A 20,721-nucleotide genomic window follows, 5' to 3' on the forward strand; every position below is an offset into this window, starting at 1 on the left:
GGCCACAGTGGTGAGAGGCCCGCGTGCCGCAAAAAAAAAAAAAAAAAAAAAATGTTAAATGTGCCTGCTCTTTGACCCAGCAGTTTCACTAATAGAAATTTATCCTATGGTTAATAGCACACATATGCACAGATAAATATATAAAACTATTCATTGTAGCATTATTCTTGGTAACAAATGATTGTAAACAACCTAAATGTTCATCAGCAGAAGACCCTAGTTAATTAAATTTAAAAAAAGAAGCACATTAGTACAATAATTCTGTGCAGCCATTAAAAAAAGACCAAGGTAAAAAAAAAAAAAAAAAAGACCAAGGTATAGCTCTATGTGTTATTAAGGTCAATATGCAGTATATGATGTTAAATGGAAACTAGCAAGATGTAGAACAGAGTGCAGAATGCTTCTAATGGAGAATATTGGCTAGATATGCATATTGTATCTCTGAAAGGATAGTCAAACTGCACCTGGAAGAAGGAGTTGGGGTTGAGAGTGAGAGCGAGACTTTTCATTGTATGCTCTTGTTCTCTTTGCTTTTTTTTTTTTTAATTTATTTTATTTTTGGCTGCATTGGGTCTTCATTGATTTGCATGGGCTTTCTCTAGTTGCTGTGAGCAACTACTCTTGGTTGCGGTCCGTCGGGTTCTCACTGTGGTGGCTCCTCTTGTTGCAGAGCACGGGCTCTAGGCACGTGGGCTCAGTAGTTGTGGCTCGCGGGCTCTGGAGCACAGGCTCAGTAGTTGTGGCGCACGGGCTTAGTTGCTCGGCGGCATGTGGGATCTTCCCGGACCAGGGCTCGAACCCGTGTCCCCTGCATTGGCAGGCAGACTCTCAACCACTGCGCCACCAGGGAAGCCCTCTCTTTGCTTTTTAAAAAAAGCATATGTTACATATTTTTCTACACAAACAGAAAAACAAAAAAGTCATGCTTTTTTAATAAGGGCAGATCAGCCATATTAACAGTTTGTTTTATTTTATTTATTTATTTTTTAAACAGTTACTTTAAAAAAATTAGTTAATTAATTTTTGGCTGTGTTGGGTCTTCGTTTCTGTGCGAGGGCTTTCTCTAGTTGTTGCAAGTGGGGGCCACTCTTCATCGTGGTGCGCGGGCCTCTCAGTATCACGGCCTCTCCTGCTGTGGAGCACAGGCTCCAGACACACAGGCTCAGTAGTTTAAAACATTGTCATGTACGTAATTCAGGGCAAAAATTAACGAATCCAGACTTAAACAAAACAAAATGTCCACATTTCCCATCTGACTACTACTTTGTCAGAAAAGGGAGTATGCAACTTCTAAAGAGGTTTACGAGAGCTGTGCTAAATATGAGAATAGGGTACCATTAATGAAAGGGAGGAGGTATTTCTAAAACTGATGGGCCCAGCCTTAACCCTCTAGCCAGTGCAGTATTCTCAAAGTATAAAAAGAATTTCCCAATGTTACTGTAACTATTCCAGTTCTCAGGTGACCTTTGGGATCAGAGTTGCTCTATTTAAAGACATGGCCCAGACTTCCCAGGTGGCGTAGTAGTTAAGAATCCACCTGCCAATGCAGGGGACGCGGGTTTGAGCCCTGGTCCAGGAAGATCCCACATGTCGTGGAGCAACTAAGCCCGTGCGCCACAGCTACTGAGCCTGCGCTCTAGAGACTGCGAGCCACAACTACTGAAGCCCACCTGCCTAGAGCCCTTGCCTGCAACAGTAGAAGCCACTGCAATGAGAAGCCCGCGCACCTCAGCGAAGAGTGGCCCCCGCTCGCCACAACTAGAGAAAGACCGCACGCAGCAGCGAAGACCAAAACGCAGCGAAAAAAATAATTTAAAAAATAAAATAAAATAAAGACATGGTCCAGGAAACAGTGAATGCTAGACAGTAAGCCTCTATTTAAATCTTTTAAAAAATAGCAGCTCACGTTGGGGCAGCAACAAGGCAGTTGGGGTACAGTTTTAAATAGAAATTTACTCTTATGCCAGAAATTCTGCTGGGTATAGAAGTAACTTCTGGAAGCACATTACTAGTTTAAATGAGTGCTTTATAGGGCCAAGGTATTGCCCCTTGATACCAGAGTACTGAAAGTGTGTGCTGTAGCTCTAAGATGTCCTCATGATATTTGCTGCGTATGTTTGGTGGTTTAGGAAACCATTGTTTTCATGATTGTAACTTAAGAATTTCTCAAGACTAACCACCACTTAAAACCTTGTTTGTGACTGTGGTCTATGTTTTTCTCGCATGAATAAGGAAAATCCCAAGACAGCCAACATCACAAGAACTGTTAGAAAAAATAAATTGAGAGACTCATTTTAAATCTTGGCCTTGAAAAGAATATATCCCTACATGCTGAAACTGGAAAGAGCTAAGTAACCAAACTTACCTAGAACACATGACAAATTATGCTATGCACTTGGTAACTTTATTCTCTCTAGATTGTTGTGCAGCCTCGTGAGAGAGCTGTTGAGTGGCAATAAAAATCACTCATGCAGTAAATAATTACTGAGCACCTACTATGTGGCAGGCACTGTTCTGGGCATGGGGCACATGGCATAAACAGACAAAGTCCCTGCCCTCATGAAGTTTAGATTCTGACAAAATGTATAACATGTTATATGACAGTAAGTGCTCTGGAGAAAAGCGGGGGAGGCGGATGCTTAATTTTCAATAGGGTGGTCAGAGGCAGCCTCACTAAGATGACAGTTGAGCAAAGGTCTGAAGAAGGTGATGGAGCCGGTCAGGGCTGAGCATCCAGGCAGAAGGTACACTGAGCCCAGAAGCCCTGAAACATGTTTTTCTGGCATGTTCTAGAATCAGCAAGAAGACCAGTGTGGCTGGAGTGGGGCAAGGGGTGGAGGGGGTTGTAGAAAATGAAGTCAAAGTCGAAGGCCACTTACTTAGAACTTTGTGTGCCATGTTAAGGACTTTGGCTTTTATTCTGAGAAGGGGAGCTATAGAAGGATTTTTGAGAGGAATAACTTTTAAAATGATCCCTCGCCTCTTGTTTGATAGTAGACTTTTAGGGGACTTGAGCAGATTTTGGTGGGTGGAGAGATCAGCAGCTTATCTTTATAGACAGGTTAAGTTTCAGGTGCCTGGTAAGATATCTTAGTAAATATCAAGTAGGCAGTTAGATATTCAAGTCTGGAGCTCAGGAGCGAGATCAAGGAAGTGATAGAAATTTGGGTTTTAAAGCCATGAGCCTGGATGCAATGACAAGGGATTAAGTGTAGAAAAGAGAACTGAGGCATGCCAGCACTTGGAAATTGGGCAGATCCTCAAAGAGGAAACAGCAAAGGGGATAGGAGAAGCTGGTGAGGAAGGAAGCAAATCAGAAAAGTATCTAGAATTGGACTAATACATGGTAGCTACTAGCCACATGTGACTGTTTCATTAAAATTTAAAATTCAGTTCCTCAGCCGCACTGGCCACATCTCAAGGGCTCATTTCATGCGGCTCCTGGCTATTATAGGGACAGCACAGATACAGAACATTTCCAACATCACTAAAATTCTATTGGGCAGTACTGATCCAGAAGCCAGCTGAAGAAAATAGCTCAAGGACAAGGGAGTGTGTCAAAAAGTAATTTGAGGGACTTCTCTGGTGGTCCAGTGGTAAGACTCTGTGCTCCCAATGAAGGGGGCCCAGGTTCGATCCCTGGTGGGGGAACTAGATCCCACATGCATGCTGCAATTAAGAGTCCCCCTGCCGCAACTAAGACCCGGCGCAACCAAAATAAATAAATTGTGTTTTTTTTAAATCCATTAAAAATAATAATAATGAGGGGGAATTCCCTGGCAGTCCAGTAGTTAGGACTCCATGCTTTCACTGCCAAGAGCCCAGGTTCAATCCCTGGTCAGGGAACCAAGATCCCACAAGGCACGACACAGCCAAAAAAAAAAAAAAGTAATTTGAGGACTGAGACTTGACCATTGGGTTGTTACATGTAAATGACTGGCAACCTCTTGACAAGAGAGCAGCTTTGGTAGAGTGGGAGGCAAAAGCCTGACAGAAGTGTATTCAGGATAAATTGGACGATAGGAATCAGAATCACAAAATATAGACATCTCATTCCCGACCTTGGGCTCTGGCTGGCAGCTGTCTGCAGTCTACCTGGTATGGTCATATCTACTCTGCCGCCACTGCTGCTGAGGGGCCTGACAGGCCGGCCTGCAGCTCCCGGTGCTGCATGCCCAGATGCATTCCAAGCCACCATGGGAGCAGCTCAGGACCATGGATGTTGCCGTTGGGCTCACCTCCTACTTCCTGTTTCCTCCTGCCTGGGGCAGGGTCTTGTCATACCTGGAGAGCTACAAGAAGCAGGAGTAAAGAGGGCTGTCCTTTCCCTTCTCTGTGACATGACCACCCCTAGCCTGTCCTGATCATGTCTACTGCATTCCTGGCTGGCCTCCCCTAGATCATGGCCTTCAGTTAGTGACCTTCTGCAGCTGATCTTCATGACCTCTCTTTCTCCATGCTTGACATCCTGGGACCACATACATTAGTTTATAAGTCTGCTTAACAATGAAGTCTATTTAAACCTTGGAAAAAAAGAAAAGAAAGAATATATAGACACCTTTTTAAAGATTTGCACAATTCAGACAGCTGGGGTAAGCCTACCATGAAATAATTGTTGACACTGTTCCAAAGACAAACACAGTTCTCACGAGTAACAGCTGAAGCTTTATGTTGCGTGAAAACCCCTGGCCCAGTAACTCTCAACCTTAATAGACTTGCTTGAAGACCTCCTAAAACAGGATTGCCTTGGCCCCTCCCCCCAGGGATTGATAGTTGGGAGGGACCCTGGCATTGTTTATGAGGAGTTTTGCTTTGTTTTTTATTTCCTTGAGTGATTCTAACATTCAGCCACAGTTCAAGACCCACTCACTGCCTTAGACCAAAACAAAAATACCAATGCATAATGATTCCCAACCATGGTCCAGAGTTATATGGAACTTTATCAATATATTGGAGAATTTATAAAGTGATGGCACATACTTGATGCAAAAATGAGTCATGTAGTACTGCGGTAAGCTTTTCTGCCAGTGATTTGGAGATTGAGAACATTAAATCCATCAAGAAGGAAATCAACACCAGATAATCTTAACATAGACTTTAACACCACCCATGGTGAACAAACATACAGGTTTGATTATTTTATGGGTGCTGTAGCACTTTACCTGATGATTCCACTTCTGCAAAGAAAAGCTTGTTAATTATAAAAGCTTTGTTTGAAGTAGAATCAAATTCTAAACTTGGGGAATCACATTTTTTAATTTGAAACTGGTAACCTCTTTAAAACCAGAAAATTTGGGAATTCCCTGGCGGTCCAGTGGTTAGGACTCCGCGCCCCGCCACTGCAGGGGGCACATGTTTGATCCCTGGTTGGGGAACTAAGATCCCATATGCCGCAAGGCAACTAAGCCCGCTCGCTCTAGAGCCCATGTACCACAATTAGAAGCCCAGTGCCACATCAAAGAGCCCGCATGCCGCAACTAAGACCCGACGCAGCCAAATAAAATAAATAAATATTAAAAAAAAAAAAAACACCCACTAGGAGCTGTAACTGTTTTTCTCAATCTGGAAGCAAATATCACTGAGTAGCTATAGATACTAGGATGTGTCCCTTCCCTAAAATCCCTGAAGCACTTTTTACATTTGCCATTTATCTCATTATCTAATCCTGTATTCACAGCTTTTTGTATTGTGATGTGACTATGAAATAAGTGATCTGTTACAATACACAGGTCTCCTATCCATTGGTTTCAACCTCCACCTCAATCTAATAGGGCTAAGGACTAATTTCACCTTTCTCTCTTTACCAAAAGAGTGCTTTGAACTATTAAATAGCCATTGAGAAAATAGGAATAATCTAAAACTTGGATAATTAATTCCTAAATAATCAAAAAACAGATTAACCCTGCAGTCTAAACCTTTGTGATTGCATTTGGAAATACATTACTCCTACTCTAATTATTTTAATATTTCTACTATCAAGGCAATATCTTGAAAGAAAGAGATGGACTGAGCATTTGCTCACCAAATCCCAAAATACTAGAATCTTAAGTGTAAGAAAGTCTACTTCAATAAAAAGGAATTACTACCTTACAAGACAAATAGCAAACTCACAAACCCTGCATTACATCAAGCATTTATAAAACAAAAAGGAATGGAAATAACTTCCTTAAATCATTTCCAAACTATCACTGCCTCAAGACAAAACAAGAAACTGCTCAATGACTTTCCTTAATCTCTTCTTTGATAAGCAGTATAGTGGAATGATAGAGCTGGAGATCTGAAACCAGCTATCCTGGGTTCAAATCCTAGCTCTTCCACTTGCTGTGTGACCATGAGCAAGTTATTAATTGGTATGTGCTTCAGGTTTCCTCATTTTCCTCTTCTGTAAAATGGTACTAGTACCAATACATAGCTGCCTCATAGGACTCTTGTGCAGCATGAATGTGTATCATTCAGGAAACTGCCTGCAGCATGCATATTTTTAGTAAGTATTCAAAAGATACAAGTGATTTGGTTATCTGACCCTTGCAGAAACATATATTTCAAACTGCTGCTTAATTTGAAGATTCAATGTATTGTAGCAAAAAATATATCATTTCAGTAACTAGACCTTTGGAAGTAGTAAAGGAGAGAAATGAGATTAATTGGAGAAGAACAGAAGAATCTGATCGTGCTGCTTTTGAGTTATAAGAGTACCTGCTTTATCTTTCAAGTAAAAGCTTGCTATGGAATGCTCAGCCTTCCATTCTGGTCAAACCTGATATAAGGTAAAGGTTGAGCTTGCTTGAAAACTTTTAGATTTTCAGTAGCTCACACAAATTGAGAAAAACCTTTCTCAGTTCTTTTCCAATCTTTAGCATGGTTAGGCAGACAGTACCCAGTGCTGAAACATTTGTCATTTGTGAGAAGCACTACAGTTCAGTGATTAGGAATAAAGGCATCAGATGCCAGGTTAGAACTCTGCCTCTGCTTCTTGGCTGTGTAACCTTTGGCAAGTTACTTAACTTCTCCACCTCACGGTCCTTATCTGTAAAATCTGGATAATAATAGCTGTTATCTCATAGGGTTGTTGGGAGGACTAAATGAGTTAATTCATGTAAAGCTCTTAGGACAGGGCCCAACGGAGTAAGCACCAAAAAATGTTATGATTCTTATTCAAATCGGTCAGTGTAAACATTTCCCTGGTATTGATGACATTAACTGTATAAAAATATATCTTGATCTCACCCAGAAAAGAAGAAAAATAATCCTAGTTTCTAATTTTCCATGTTTTAGTTACTTGTATTGTTACCAGACATGAGGTAGTAAGTACAGATGCAAAGGAGGCAGTACAGGGATCACATCTTCATGCAATGAACCTAACGTCTGAAGACTGGACCCTAGGCAGAAAAGAAAATCAGGACGATGACTTGAGAGCATCTTTTAGATGTCACACATCTAACAGGGACTGTCAAGTATTTTCACTGAACACCTTGTTTTTATCTTCTACGTGTTAGATTTCTCAACTTTCAAACACTTAGTCTCTTCCCAAGTGTTTAAAAAAAAAGTTGCATGAATAATTCTAGCTAATTAATAATGCCAGTAGCATTACCAAAACGAAGAACACATTTTGCTTCTCAAGACAGCCATCACCTCAATAATTTTATACCAATTTCTCACAAGCTGATAGCAAGCAAGTATAAATAGCTGGCTAGCTACAACAGGATGAATTGGTGTTTTAGTCTGAAGAATTTTAAAGCAAGCCAAGTAATTGTATAAAATTTAAATTTTATGACCATGTTTGGACCTTTTTACATTAAACACAATGGAAATGTTCATTTTTTCCCCAAAGGAAAAATTTCTGAATCATCACTATGTTGCACAGTAGAATAAAAATATGAATCCAGGTACTTATTCAAGTTTCTAAAGAATTCAAATAACAGATAAAATTTTACTTCCAAAATCTGAAGTCATCAACATGATTTTGTAGTACTGTATCACAGGCTTTACCTAAAAATTCAATATTCAGATAAAGATAGTCCCCTAGTCACATTCTTTAAAAAGCCTCTGCCCCACCACAGCTTCCTGAGATCTGTGAAGAAACTGCAGTCTTGTGATCAGGCTTCATACAGTACTGGCAGTTTTGTACTTGTAAGGAAAAAATAGTGACTGATTTTATGTATCAATCAGTTGTAGTCTGCTGATCTGATTAGAAGCCTTGACAAATGCCTGGTGGCGATTGCATATAACTGCCAAGCATATGGGAATAATACAGTAGCCCATCGTTTTGGGGTCAGCTCTTGTACAAGAATAAAGGAACAAAAACATCTGCAAGTAAGGTATCAGAAAAATAACTGTCCAAAACCAGAAAGGCAGGGAGAGTAACCGAGCTTTCAAGGAGTGTGTCCATGTGGTTCCTTCAAGGGGCTCCTCTGGGTGCTGCTGAATGTGTTCCAAGGCCAGCCTATTGTAAGTCTCGTTGATTTCAAAAACATAGTAAAATGCTGCTGCACTTGCTAACAGATACAATCCCACTCCAATCCATCCCATACGCTGACGGAAGTTCATCATTCTCCATGCTCTGTGCCTTTTGAGTTAAAACAACAATAAGAACACAGTGAGGGTCTAGTAATGCTGTCATGTCAGCTATTCCAAATGTACTTACTTTTTGTCCAATGAGCTCTAAAATACTCCCTAACACATTTGAGGTTTAAAATAACTAAATTAAATTTACATCTATTAAGAAGTATAAACATCTTACAGGTTGTTTTATGTAATAGTTATGCGGAAGTAAAGTTTCAGTATATATAAAGTGTGCTTTTTACTGAATCCCACAGATAAATAAATCACTAAATCTGGCTTAAATAGGTCCAGCACACGTTCCCTTAAATTGTCATTAAACTAGTTCCCTAGGGAGCATTTCACTTCTATACTTCAAATACTTTCTGAATTAACGGTATTGCTTCAGACATGAAAACTTGGTTCTACAAGTCAAACCAATATCGGAGCCCCCAAGTTAAGACAGCAACTCTTAAACACTTACAGTGGTCCCGAAAATCTTCCTGTTCCCACGGCAAGCGTTAAAGAGTCACTCAGCTCTGAATAATCGGGTGGCTTTGGCATTTCAGAGAAAGCCACCATAAAAGAAATCCCCGGGGTCACCGGCTGGGAGAATGGTGCGCACGGCCAGCCTGGAGCAAAAGCTAATTGTGATTAAGCACAGCGTGACTGCAGCCGGTCACGCGGCGGCCCGGCCCCTGTCGCCGCTGCCGGAGCCCCAGCCTGTGTCACTCGGCCCAGCCGGGAGACTCCCCAGCCACCCTGGCCTCCCCTGCAGCCGGCCCCGCCCCCTGTCGTGCTGCAGCGCCCGCCGCCGCGACAGGGCTGCGCGGGCGGCGCCAGACCCGGGCCTCTCCGCCTTGCAGCGCCGGGAGCCCAGTGCCCGGCAGCGGCCACAGGCCGAGCCTGCAGAGCTGGGCAGGTCCCGGATCTCACCTCCTGTCCCGGTTGGCCCGCCCGCCCGCCGTCCCGGATGCTGCCACAGCCGGGGCTTCCGGCTCGGGCCGGAAGCGCGCTTGCCCCGCCCCCCGAAAGGCCCGCCCCCTCGTGACGTTAGGGAGCCTCCGCCGTGGCACCGCCTCCCCGAGCGCTCCCGGAACAGCTCTGCTGGGACTCGGGGGAGCTACGGAGGCGCCGGTTGTAGCTCTACCCTTCAGGTGGGCGGCAGTCTGGGCCTGGCCGCTTCAGCGCTCCTCAAAGCCTCTCCCTGGTGCTTCGCTCGTGGCTCTGATCGCCCCCGTCGTTCCTCGCCGCGGAGAGCACCGCAGCAACTGGCGGTCAGCCATTCCCCGGCGCGCCTCTGCGCAGTTCGGATACCCCTCTCGATTGTCCATCCGAGTGCGGGAGAAGCCGCTCTCCCGCTCCTCGGACCTGGCCGCCCGGGAAGCGTCGGAAGCAGGCCCTGTTGCCTGGACCACCGGCGACGGACCCAGACATGACTACTAGATAACTGCGAGGTGAAGTGGGACCCCGCTGTCTGCTGCGGGGCGCCCGAGGCCGGGAGAGGGTAAGGTGGTTCTTGCCGCAGTGCGGCCGGCCGCCGGCGCGGGTGCGCGGGGCTTCTCCGGGCTCGGGTTATTCATTTACAACTTGAACTAACGTGACTACTTCATCTTCACTGCCCGTCGGAACTGCAGACGTTGACGAGACAACTCGGTTACCGTGGAGGAATACTGTGAATTGCAGTAGCATCAGTGGCCGGGACAAATTGGAATTTAAATGTGTTATTTTGGGCATCATGACACTAAGCCTCTTAGAAGACTGGTGTAGGGGAATGGATGTAAACCCGCGGAAAACGCTGTTGATTGCCGACATCCCCCAGACCTGTAAAGGGCAGAAATTGAGGAGGCTCTGCGATCTGGTTTTGCTCCCTTGAGCGAGTACCTACTGCTCGGGAGGATATTCCGGAGGGAAGAGAACAGGAAGGCAACCTTAATAGGACTTAACTGAGGAGACGAGTCATGCTCTGGTCCCTAAAGAGATACCCGGAAGCGGGGGTGCCTGGAGAGTGATCTTTAAGACCCCTGACCCAGACAATGAATTTTTAAGCAGGTTACATGAATTCCTAGAGGGAGAGGGCGTGACATTGGGTGAGTTTACCAGAGTTCTTGGGTATGGAAACGACCTTTTTGACCTAGACCAGGACATGATCCCAGAAGTGCGGGCCCCTATGTTGGCACAGGCATTAGATGAGGCTCTTCAGCCTGCCCTGCAACACCTGGAATACAAAAAGCTGAGAGTATTCTCAGGCAGTGATCCTCCAGAGCCAGAAGAAGAAGAGTTTGAATCCTGGCTGTTTCATGCCACTCAAATGATGAAGACATGGCAGGTGTCAGATGCCGAAAAAAAGAAGGCGATTGCTAGAGAACCGTAGAGGCCCGGCATCTGATATTATTCGCGTCCTCAAGATAAACAGTCCTTTAGTTACAGTCCCTGAATGCCTGCATGCTCTGGAGCAGGTATTTGGGGTTACCGATAATCCTAGGGTGTTGCAGGTCAAATATCTGACCACTTAACAGAAGGATGAAAAAAAATTGTCTGCGTATGTACTAAGGCTGGAGCCTTCACTACAGAAACTGGTAGAGAGAGGAGCAGTTGAGCAAGAAGTTGTGAATCAGGCCCACCTGGAGCAAGCCATTGCTGGAGCACACCGCGCAGGAAGTTTGCTCTGTCAGAGGATGGCTCAGCCCCTGGCTTATTGCAGTTACTGACACTAATAAAGGATGAAGAGGCAGCTGAGGAGGAGGCGGCCCTCCTCCAGGCAGGATTAGAGGGGCATTTCACCTGGATCTTGGGAAATCAGGAAGGGCTCTCTGGCAGTGAGCAGAGCATAAGGTAGAACAGTCTGTATGCTCAGTGACAGACATTAACCAATCCCTGTCTTGTGTTGCCAAGTAACTCATTTTTGTGCAGTTCTCAGTATAATCCTTTGTCATTTCTGTGCCCATTTAATGTCTCCTAAATGTGTCATTGACTAGAAGGATGTAGTTCTGCACTGGTATTTATATATTTAAATTCACTCTGTGAATTTTTTTATCACACACAGTTGTACAAAAAGTCTCATCACTACGCACATGTGATACTCTGAGAGGACAGCCAAGGCTCAGGTGCACATGGTGATCCGATCTCGTTCAGATGTCAGCTTGTATGATAATAGGTGCAAGTGTAGCTGTCAGATGTGATAATGTGTCATAGATAGTTTTGGGCTGTGTACGGCCCTACATTAATCATGAAGATCGTGAGCAGTGGTTAAGAGGTCATTTTCTGTGTGAATCGGAATTTTATTGATTCTATGCCATCAAAACAAGAGGCAGAATTAAATGCTGCAGTTGGTCAGTTTGCAGCTTCTACCTCTAACCCCAGATTTCTGATGTGTGTCTCAAAGCATCTAGTTCTGAATATCATTTTAATAGGTTACAAAATTATAGATGTGAACTTATAAAATAAAGAAGCGTGAATAAAATGACCTTTTTACCCAGTTTGTTTGTATCGAGTTTCCAAGGGAGATTTCACTTGAACAAAGGGTTCCAAAAGCATGAATCTGAAAACCACTGAATGGCACAGTCTTAGTCCCTTGGACACTTTCCTCCTGGAGCCCAGGTGGGTAGGGAGTAGTTTTCTAAGTGAGAGTGCTGGCAGGACCTTCTCCTGAAGTACAATAGAATGAAATGAGACTGTGTAAATTAGTGCAAGTAGAAGGTTCAAAGGCATCAGGGCGTTGAATCTGGAGGGTGAAAAGAAAGACAGGAACATTGCATACCTCTGCACGGCAGACTGGACTAAATGTTCCATGTACTTCCTCACTTAATCCTCTTAAAAATCCTGCAATATAAGAAAACAGCTAGGGCTTCCCTGGTGGCGCAGTGGTTGAGAGTCCGCCTGCCGATGCAGGGGACACGGGTTTGTGCCCCGATCCGGGAGGATCCCACATGCTGCGGAGCGGCTGGGCCCGTGAGCCATAGCCGCTGGGCTTGCGCGTCCGGAGCCTGTGCTCCGCAACTGGAGAGGCCACAACAGTGAGAGGCCCGCGTACCGCAAAAAAAAAAAAAAAAAAAAAAAAGAAAACAGCTAGTTTCAGAATTCTGTCATCCGCCTTACTGCAAGGTCAATGTTCTTTCCATTGCTAAGAAAGAGAAGCAATCCTAAGGTGTCTGGACCCAGCCTCACAAGGGAAGCAGGGCAGATTGTTAACAACATTTAATAAATGAACTATTAGTATGTGTTAGTGTGGACTACATCTTAATCACTACTGCAAACTGGACACTAAGAAGTGGGGAGTATGAGAACCTGTAAGACCCACAGGCAGCAGGGAGGGTGGACATGGGTTAGTGATTTGGTCTCTAAAAAAAAAAAAGAATGAAAGCATGAAGAAAAAATGAAAATTGCTGAAAGATCAGACTGAAAGTCTTTATCTTTAATAAAAAATACCCGCAAAGAACCAATCCTGGGATATACGTTTTTGGTTTAGATTCGAAGGCATAGTATAATGTTTCTGTTATGATTAAATGTCATGGTTTCATTCTTTATAAGTTCCCGTAAGTTCTCACACTATGGAAGGTTAAATACACATCAAACCATCATGTTGTACCCCTTAAATGTATATAATTTTAACTTGTCAGTTACACTTTGATAAAGGTGAGGAAAGAGAAACTAAATACTAGATGACATATGGATAAATTCAAAGATGTAATTCCGATCTTGTTTATATGCGTATAGTCATTTATTTGCCACCTTAGTAGTAAGAAGTGTTATTAGCTGCATTTTGCTGATAAACAGACACTGTGAATGTGTGCACACATGAGTGTTAATAAATGTTGCACCTCGAGGCTTCCCTGGTGGCACAGTGGTTAAGAATCCACCTGCCAATGCAGGGGACACGGGTTTGAGCCCTGGTCTGGGAAGATCCCACATGCCTCGGAGCAACTAAGCCCGTGCACCACAACTACTGAGCTTGCGCTCTAGAGCGCGTGACCCACAACTACTGAAGCCCGCATGCCTAGAGCCCATGCTCCACAACAAGAGAAGCCACTGCAATGAGAAGCCCGCGCACCGCAGCGCGAAGAGTAGCCCCCGCTCGCTGCAACTAGAGAAAGCCTGCGCGCAGCAACGAAAACCCAACACAGCCAAAAAAAATTAATTAATTAGAAAAAAAATGTTGCACCTCTCCTGTATGTGAGGCACTGAGATGGGGGGGGGGCGGGGGAGTAGATTGTATAATTAAATTTAGGTTGTAAGCCCTGCCATGGAGGTCTGCCCAGAGTCAACAATAATAGCCGACACTGAGCATTTGCTATGGAATGAGCGCTGAGCACCACTGAATGCATTTGGTCCTCCAACAATAGTGAGAAGCAAGGCCTTTTGTTTTCCCATTTTACAGGTGAAACTGTGGCACAGAGATGTTAAGTAACTTGCCCAGGGTTTCCTAACTAAATCCTTCCAGGGTCAGGATTTATACTCAGGCCATCTATTTCCAGAGTCCTTGCTGTTAATCTACTCTATGCGGCTGTGTTAAATTCTGTGAAAAACATATCATCATTTCCTCCCTTTTCTGAACGAGAGGATTGAGGAGCAAAGATTCAGTGGTGCGGGGGCGCGGGGGGCACATAGTCGGACTCCAGAGAGCTTTTCTTAAGGTGTCCTGGCATATGCATCTGGTAAACACAACATAATTGTAAAAAATGGCAGTTATGTTGATGAAATCAGGTGAAGTAATAGAACATGTTCTTTATAAGCTATGTTTCAAAAATGTAAATGACAAACAGATCACTAAAACACCAGTTGTGTTGGGATGATGGGACTATAAGAGTAATTTAGTTTTCTTTTGTTTCCTTAATGTGTTGTTTTTTTATATTAAAAATAAATATGCAAAAGAAGTGCTCATAAAGCAAAAATCAGTTGACACATCAAAGGAACACAGGAGCAAGCCTGAAAGAGCTCCCACTGGCGAAAGCTACAATTTGAGGAACAAAGTGGATAGCGTAGTATTGGGTTATAACCCAAAGTATAAAATAAATATCCATGAGTTCATTATGATATAAGTAAATGTGGGAGAAGAGTCCAGTTTTCCTTACAGAAGAATTTCAAATCATTAGTGTGGCTATTTCCCCTTTTAGGAGTTGGAGTTTATTCCTGTCCCCCTTTAAGTGTGGGCTGAATTCAGACATAGAATATGGAAAGGAAAAATAGTAACTTTTCAGTGAACAAGCGTGGCAAGGACTACCTTGCTAGGATAAGGTTAATATCAGTGATCAGTCACATTGACGGCACGTATTCATGATAACGATGCAATGACAAGGGCACTTTATTTCCTCAGAACCCATAACCCAGTCTAGTTATGAGAAAAACACCAGACAAACCCACATTGAGGGACATTCTACAAAATACCTAACCAACACTCCTTAAAACTGTCAAGATCATGAAAAACAAGACTGAGAAACTGTCACAGACCAGAGGAGAGTGAGGAGACCTGGTAACTAAATGTAATGTGGTATTCTGGCAGGGATTTTGGAACAAAAGACCTTAATAGAGAAATGAAATCTGAATATGGTCTAGAGTTTAGTTAATAGTAACATATCAGTGTTAGTTTATTGGAGGTGACAAATTACTAAGGTAATGAAAGATGTTTAGGGGCTTCCCTGGTGGCGTAGTTGTTAAGAATCTGCCTGTCAGTGTGGGAGACGGGTTCGAGCCCTGGTCCAGGAAGATCCCACATGCCGCGGAGCAACTAAGTCCGTGTGCCACAACTACTGAGCCTGCACTCTAGAGCCCACGAGCCACAACTACTGAACCCGTGTGCCACAACTACTGAAGCCCACACGCCTAGAGACCATGCTCTGCAACAAGACAAGCCACTGCAATGAGACGCCTGTGCACCGCAACAAAGAGTAGCCTCCGCTCGCCACAACTAGAGAAAGCCTGAATGCAGCAACGAAGACCCAACACAGCCAAAAATAAATAAATTAATAAATAAACTTTAAAAAATATCTTTAAAGATGTTAATAGGGGAAACGACGTGAGTATACGCAAACTCTGTACTGAGAAAGACAAATACTATATGATATTGCTTATATGTGGAATCTAAAAAAAAAAGATACAAATGAACTTATTTACAAAACTGAAACAGGCTCACAGACTTAGAGAATGAATTTATGGTTACCAGAGGGGAAGGGTGGCGGGGAGGGATAGTTAGGGAGTTTGGGATTGATATGTACACACTGCTGTATGTAAAATGGATAACCAACAAGGACCTACTGTACAGTACAAGGAAAAAAATACCAATAGCCAAAAGACATCAACAGCTATTTGGCTGCTCTAGTAATCAAAGAAATGCAAATAAAAATGATAAAATTCTAAAAACGAACAAACTCTCTGCACTATCTTTGTAACTTTTCTGTAAATATAAAACTATTCTAAAATAAGATGTTCGTTGAAGTATATACATAGATACTTAAACATACATACGTACGCAAGCAGATAACAAATGGCCTGGGAATTAAGTCACTAGGGAGTGAGTAACTGGAGTGCTGGCCCTTCCCCAAAATGGTTATTCATCTAAACACCACCAGGTGGCCGTAAGCACTCAGGTTAGGCCTTAGCCAGAACAAAGCAGGGAAAGGGATTATTTCTTATGGAAGTGTCGTCATACCTGCCCCCCTCAAGGACTGGAAAACTTCTCGTCTTTTTAAAAATTTATTTATAAAAGTTTATTTATTTATTTTTGGCTGCATTGGGTCTTCATTGCTGTGCGCGGGCTTTCTCTAGTCACGGCAAGCGGTGGCTTCTCTTGTGGAGCATGGGCTCTAGGCGCATGAGCTTCAGTAGTTGTGGCTCGCGGGCTCTAGAGCACAGGCTCAGTAGTTGTGGCGCACGGGCTTAGTTGCTCCATGGCGTGTGGGATCTTCCCAGACCAGGGCTCGAACACCATGTCTCCTGCACTGGCAGGCGGATTCTTGACCACTGCACCACCAGAGAAGTCCCTAAATGTCATTGTCTTTCAAATAAGAGACTTCCAGTGACTTCTCTGGTGGTCCAGTGGGTAACACTCCACGCTCCCAATGCAGGGGGACTGGGTTTGATCCCTTCTCAAGGAACTAGATCCCACATGCATGCTGCAACTAAGAGCCCACCTGCCACAACTAAGGATCCCATCTGCCACAACTAACACCCGGCACAACCAAATAAATAAATAAATAAATATTTTTTAAAATAAAATAAAATAAGAGACTTCCAGAAGCTCATCTCTAAAACCATCTAGTTTCCAATTTTGTGAAATGCACTGGGAGTGCAGTGGAACCGCTAAGGATGTTCTTCATTTGTACAGATGGATCAGTCCCTTTGTCATGGCCAGGCCTCTCTGCCAAGGTAGTTAGAAGATTCTATAAACAATAAGGTCTTACTGTATAGCACAGGGAACTATATTCAATATTCTGTGATAGGGGATTCCCTGGCAGTCCAGTGGTTAGACTTGGCAATTTCACTGCGGTGGCCCAGGTTCAATCCCTGGTCAGGGAACTAAGATCCTGCAAGCCGCACGGCATAGCCAAAAAAAAAAAAAAAAAAAAAAAAAATCCTGTGATAAACCATATGGAAAAGAATATTAAAAAAGAGTGTGTGTGTGTGTATATATATATATCTATATATATATCTATATCTGGATCACTTTGCTGTACAGCAGAAATTAACACAACATTGTAAATCAACTATACTTCAATTTAAAAATAAAAGATTCTAGAAGTGTCATGGACCTAGAGAGGAAGTCACTGTTTCATATTGAGTATTTAAATATTTTTCTACATAAAGGCTTGAGAGGACTTCCCTGGTGGCGCAGTGGTTAAGAATCCGCCCCGTGCTGCAGAGTAGCCCCCTGCTCACTGCAACTAGAGAAAGCCCGCGCACAGCAAAAGATCCAATGCAGCCAAAAATAAATAAATAAATAAATTTATTTTAAAAAAATTAAAGAGAACAACATTTAGATCGACAGTACTAATTCTTTTAAAGTACTATTTGCTTCTTTTTCAAACCTGCTTTTTTTTAAAAAAAAAAAATTATTTATTTTTGGCTGCGTTTGGTCTTCGTTGCTACACTTCCTACCATACCCTTCCTCTTTCGTATCCAAAGCCAGATTTGTTCACCCACTTCACAGAACTGTGAATTTCAGGTGGAACCTAGCCTTTCCCTGGCCCCTGCAGGGAGTAGGGGTGGTAAATCTTGATCAATTTAAGATGATTCAGTACCCTTTGCCAAACTGCTTGTTTCAGGCGTGGGCAAATAATTCAATTCTATCCGGTGAAATATGAGCAGCTCTCTTTTCATCTTTATTTATGTGAGCATGACTCTGGTGCCAGAATCCCTCAAATAAGATTCCAGCTTCACCATTTTCTAACTCTATGGCTTTGGGAAAGCTTATTAACCCTTTCTGGACTTCAGTTTCTTCAACTGAAAATGGGAGTCATGACAGCACTTACAGCGTCATTGTGAAGACCAAATGAATTCATAATGTAAAGTGCAGGGAACTGTACCTGCTGCACAGTAAGTTCTCAACAAACAGCTGTTGTATTTGTTCTCTGTTCCTGCACAACCAATTGCCCCCAAATTTAGAGGCTGAAAACCAACAGTTGATCCCTGGATCAAAAACCTGGGAGCGACTTAACTGGGAGGTTCTGGCTCTCTGACAGAGGTGTCAGCCAGGGCTGTGGCCGTCGCTTAGGAAATCTTCCAAGCTCACCCATGCAGGGCCTGGGTGCAACTTCTCCTTTAGGGAGAAGCAATAACCCCCAGGGCCCCTGACACTCCCATCCTCCGGGGAGTGGGGAGAAGACTTACCTTGTCCCAACAAGCTCTGGCTTCTCAGAAACTATTCTTTCAGTATGCAACAAAAGCTTTTAAACTGTGCATTCCTTTGTGGGGCGGGGGGATAAATTGGGAGATTGGGACTGACATATACACACTACTATATATAAAATAGATAACTAATAAAAACCTGCTGTATAGCACAGGGAACTCTACTCAGTACTCTGTAATGACCCATATGGAAAAATAATCTAAAAAAGAATGGATACATGTATATGTATAACTGATTCGCTTTGCTGTACACCTGAAACTAACATAATATTGTAAATTAATTATACTCCAATAAAAATTAACTTAAAAATAATAAATAAAGTGTACATTCCTTTAATCTAATGTATTCCATTTATAGAAATGTATCCCAAGATACTAAGTAAGAATGGCCACAAAGGGACTTCCCTGGTGGCCCAGTGGTAAAGAATTCAACTTCCAATGCAGGGGACGGGGGTTCAATCCCTGGTCGGGGAACTAAGATCCCACATGCCGCAGGGCAACTAAGCCCGGGAGCTGCAGCTACTGAGCCCACACACTCTGGAGCTGTTGCGCCACAACTAGAGAGAAGCCCACGTGCTGCAACGAAGATCCCGCATGTCGCAACTAAGACCCGACGCATCCAAAAGAAAAAAATAAGGCCACAAAGAATGGGCTAAAAGAGTTTTCCTTTGCAATATTTTTTAATCATTGTGAGAAAAAAATTGGAAACTAAGTGCCCAATAATAAGTGATAGGCTGAATAAATTATGCCATGCCCAAATGGCTATAAAATCTGCAGTGGTTAAAACAAAATTATGCTGGGTGAAACCATATGCAATCACTGTTTCTGTAGTTCAAAACTGAATTTTGGTAATTTCATAGGTTCAGCCTAATAAAAGGATATTGTTCGGTATACAAATAGATTTACAACCTACTATTGAGTGAAAAAAGTCGAGTACAACAGTATTTATGGAACAATCTGTTTCTGTGTTGACAAACAGATAAATATATTTGTAAAGACAAAATCTGGCGAAGCATACATCAGAATGTTAACAGTAGTTATCTTTGGGTGGCAGAATTATGTGCAATTTTATCCTTTTCTTAAAAAATGAAGTTTCTGCTTTTTTCCAATGAATACTTCCTATTGGTGTAATGTTTACACATTCTTAAATAAGTAAAAGAAAACCCAAAAAAGCGTAAGAGATAAACTCCAAAAGGCCAACCCTATTCTCTCATTTTTCATAGTAACTGATAAAGCGTGAAGCCCAGCAGAGGCTAAGCAACTTCTCCGCAGCGAGCAGGTGTACGAGTCCCAGCCAGCGGCAGGGGATTCCTCTAGTGTTGGGAGACTGGCCAAGCAAGGGATGCTCAAAAGATAGGCTTTTTCTCTCAGTGACTTGGGTTTGGGTTTAGTTGAGAGCAGAGCGACTGAAGAAATGTGCAGGTCCCCTAGGACCTCTGTGCTCGATTCCGAGTTTGCTCTCTCTTTTTCCAGCAGTAGCCCCGGTTTTGTTTGGGGATTTTCTCCGCCGTAGCTTAGCCATAGTTTAGGGGTGGATACGGACCCAGACCTGAACTAATCAGCGAATCACATTCGTGCAAGGTGAGCAGGGGACCCGAGCGAAGCCGCAGAAAGATGAACTCCATCTCCTCAGCGCCCTCTGCCAGCCTTTCTGTTGAAATTTTTTTCTTTTTCTTTTCTTTTCTTTTAAAAATTAATTTTTTAAATTGACCTATAGTTGGTTTACAATGTGGTGTCTGTTGAATTTTAAATTCAGATACAGCGTTACTTCCCGCTCGTCCATATTGTGTGATTATTCCATTTTTATTGACTTTCTCTCCTAATTTCATGGCTGTATTACTTTTACTACCAATGATCTATTACTGCCTAACTAATTACCTCAAAACTTAGACACCAAAAATCACTTCTTATCTCTCACAGTTTTCTTGGGTCAGGAATTCAGACAGGGCTGAGCAGGGATGGCTTGTCTCTGTTATGTGATGTCTGGGGCCTCAGCTAGAAGACTCTGAGGCAGGGGACCTAGAATCATCTGAAGTCTTATCACTCCCTTGTCTGCCCATTGATGCTGGGGCCAGCTCAGGGCCAGCTGGGGAGGGGTGAGTGTTGTCTGCCAGAAGACAGGATTTTGTCTGCCAGGCCTTTCCATGTGGCCTGGGCTTCCTCACAACATAGTGGTTGGGTTCCCAGGGGAAATATCCCCAGCTGTCAAGCAGAGGCTTTTTATGACCCAGCCCCAGAGGTCCAACAGCATCCCTTCTGCTGGACTCACCGGTTACTGGCTGGGCAGTCAAGACCCCTCCGCCAGCCAGATTTAAGGATTTAAGGAAAAGGCATAGATCCCAC

General features: G+C 43.3%; 1 protein-coding gene across 1 annotated transcript; it reads right to left on the reverse strand.

Moving 5' to 3' along the window:
• Positions 1-7,682: 7,682 nt before the first annotated feature.
• Positions 7,683-9,463, reverse strand: LYSET (lysosomal enzyme trafficking factor). The gene is made up of 2 exons (XM_079913183.1): positions 9,023-9,463; positions 7,683-8,566 (listed from the first exon to the last, which is right to left on the reverse strand). Exons 1-2 carry the CDS (start codon positions 9,118-9,120, stop codon positions 8,155-8,157), a joined length of 510 nt encoding a protein of 169 aa, XP_079769309.1. The 5' UTR covers positions 9,121-9,463; the 3' UTR covers positions 7,683-8,154.
• Positions 9,464-20,721: the final 11,258 nt, after the last annotated feature.

This window comes from Stenella coeruleoalba, assembly GCF_951394435.1.
Source record: "Stenella coeruleoalba genome assembly, chromosome: 2".
Taxonomy (NCBI): Eukaryota; Metazoa; Chordata; class Mammalia; order Artiodactyla; family Delphinidae; genus Stenella; species Stenella coeruleoalba.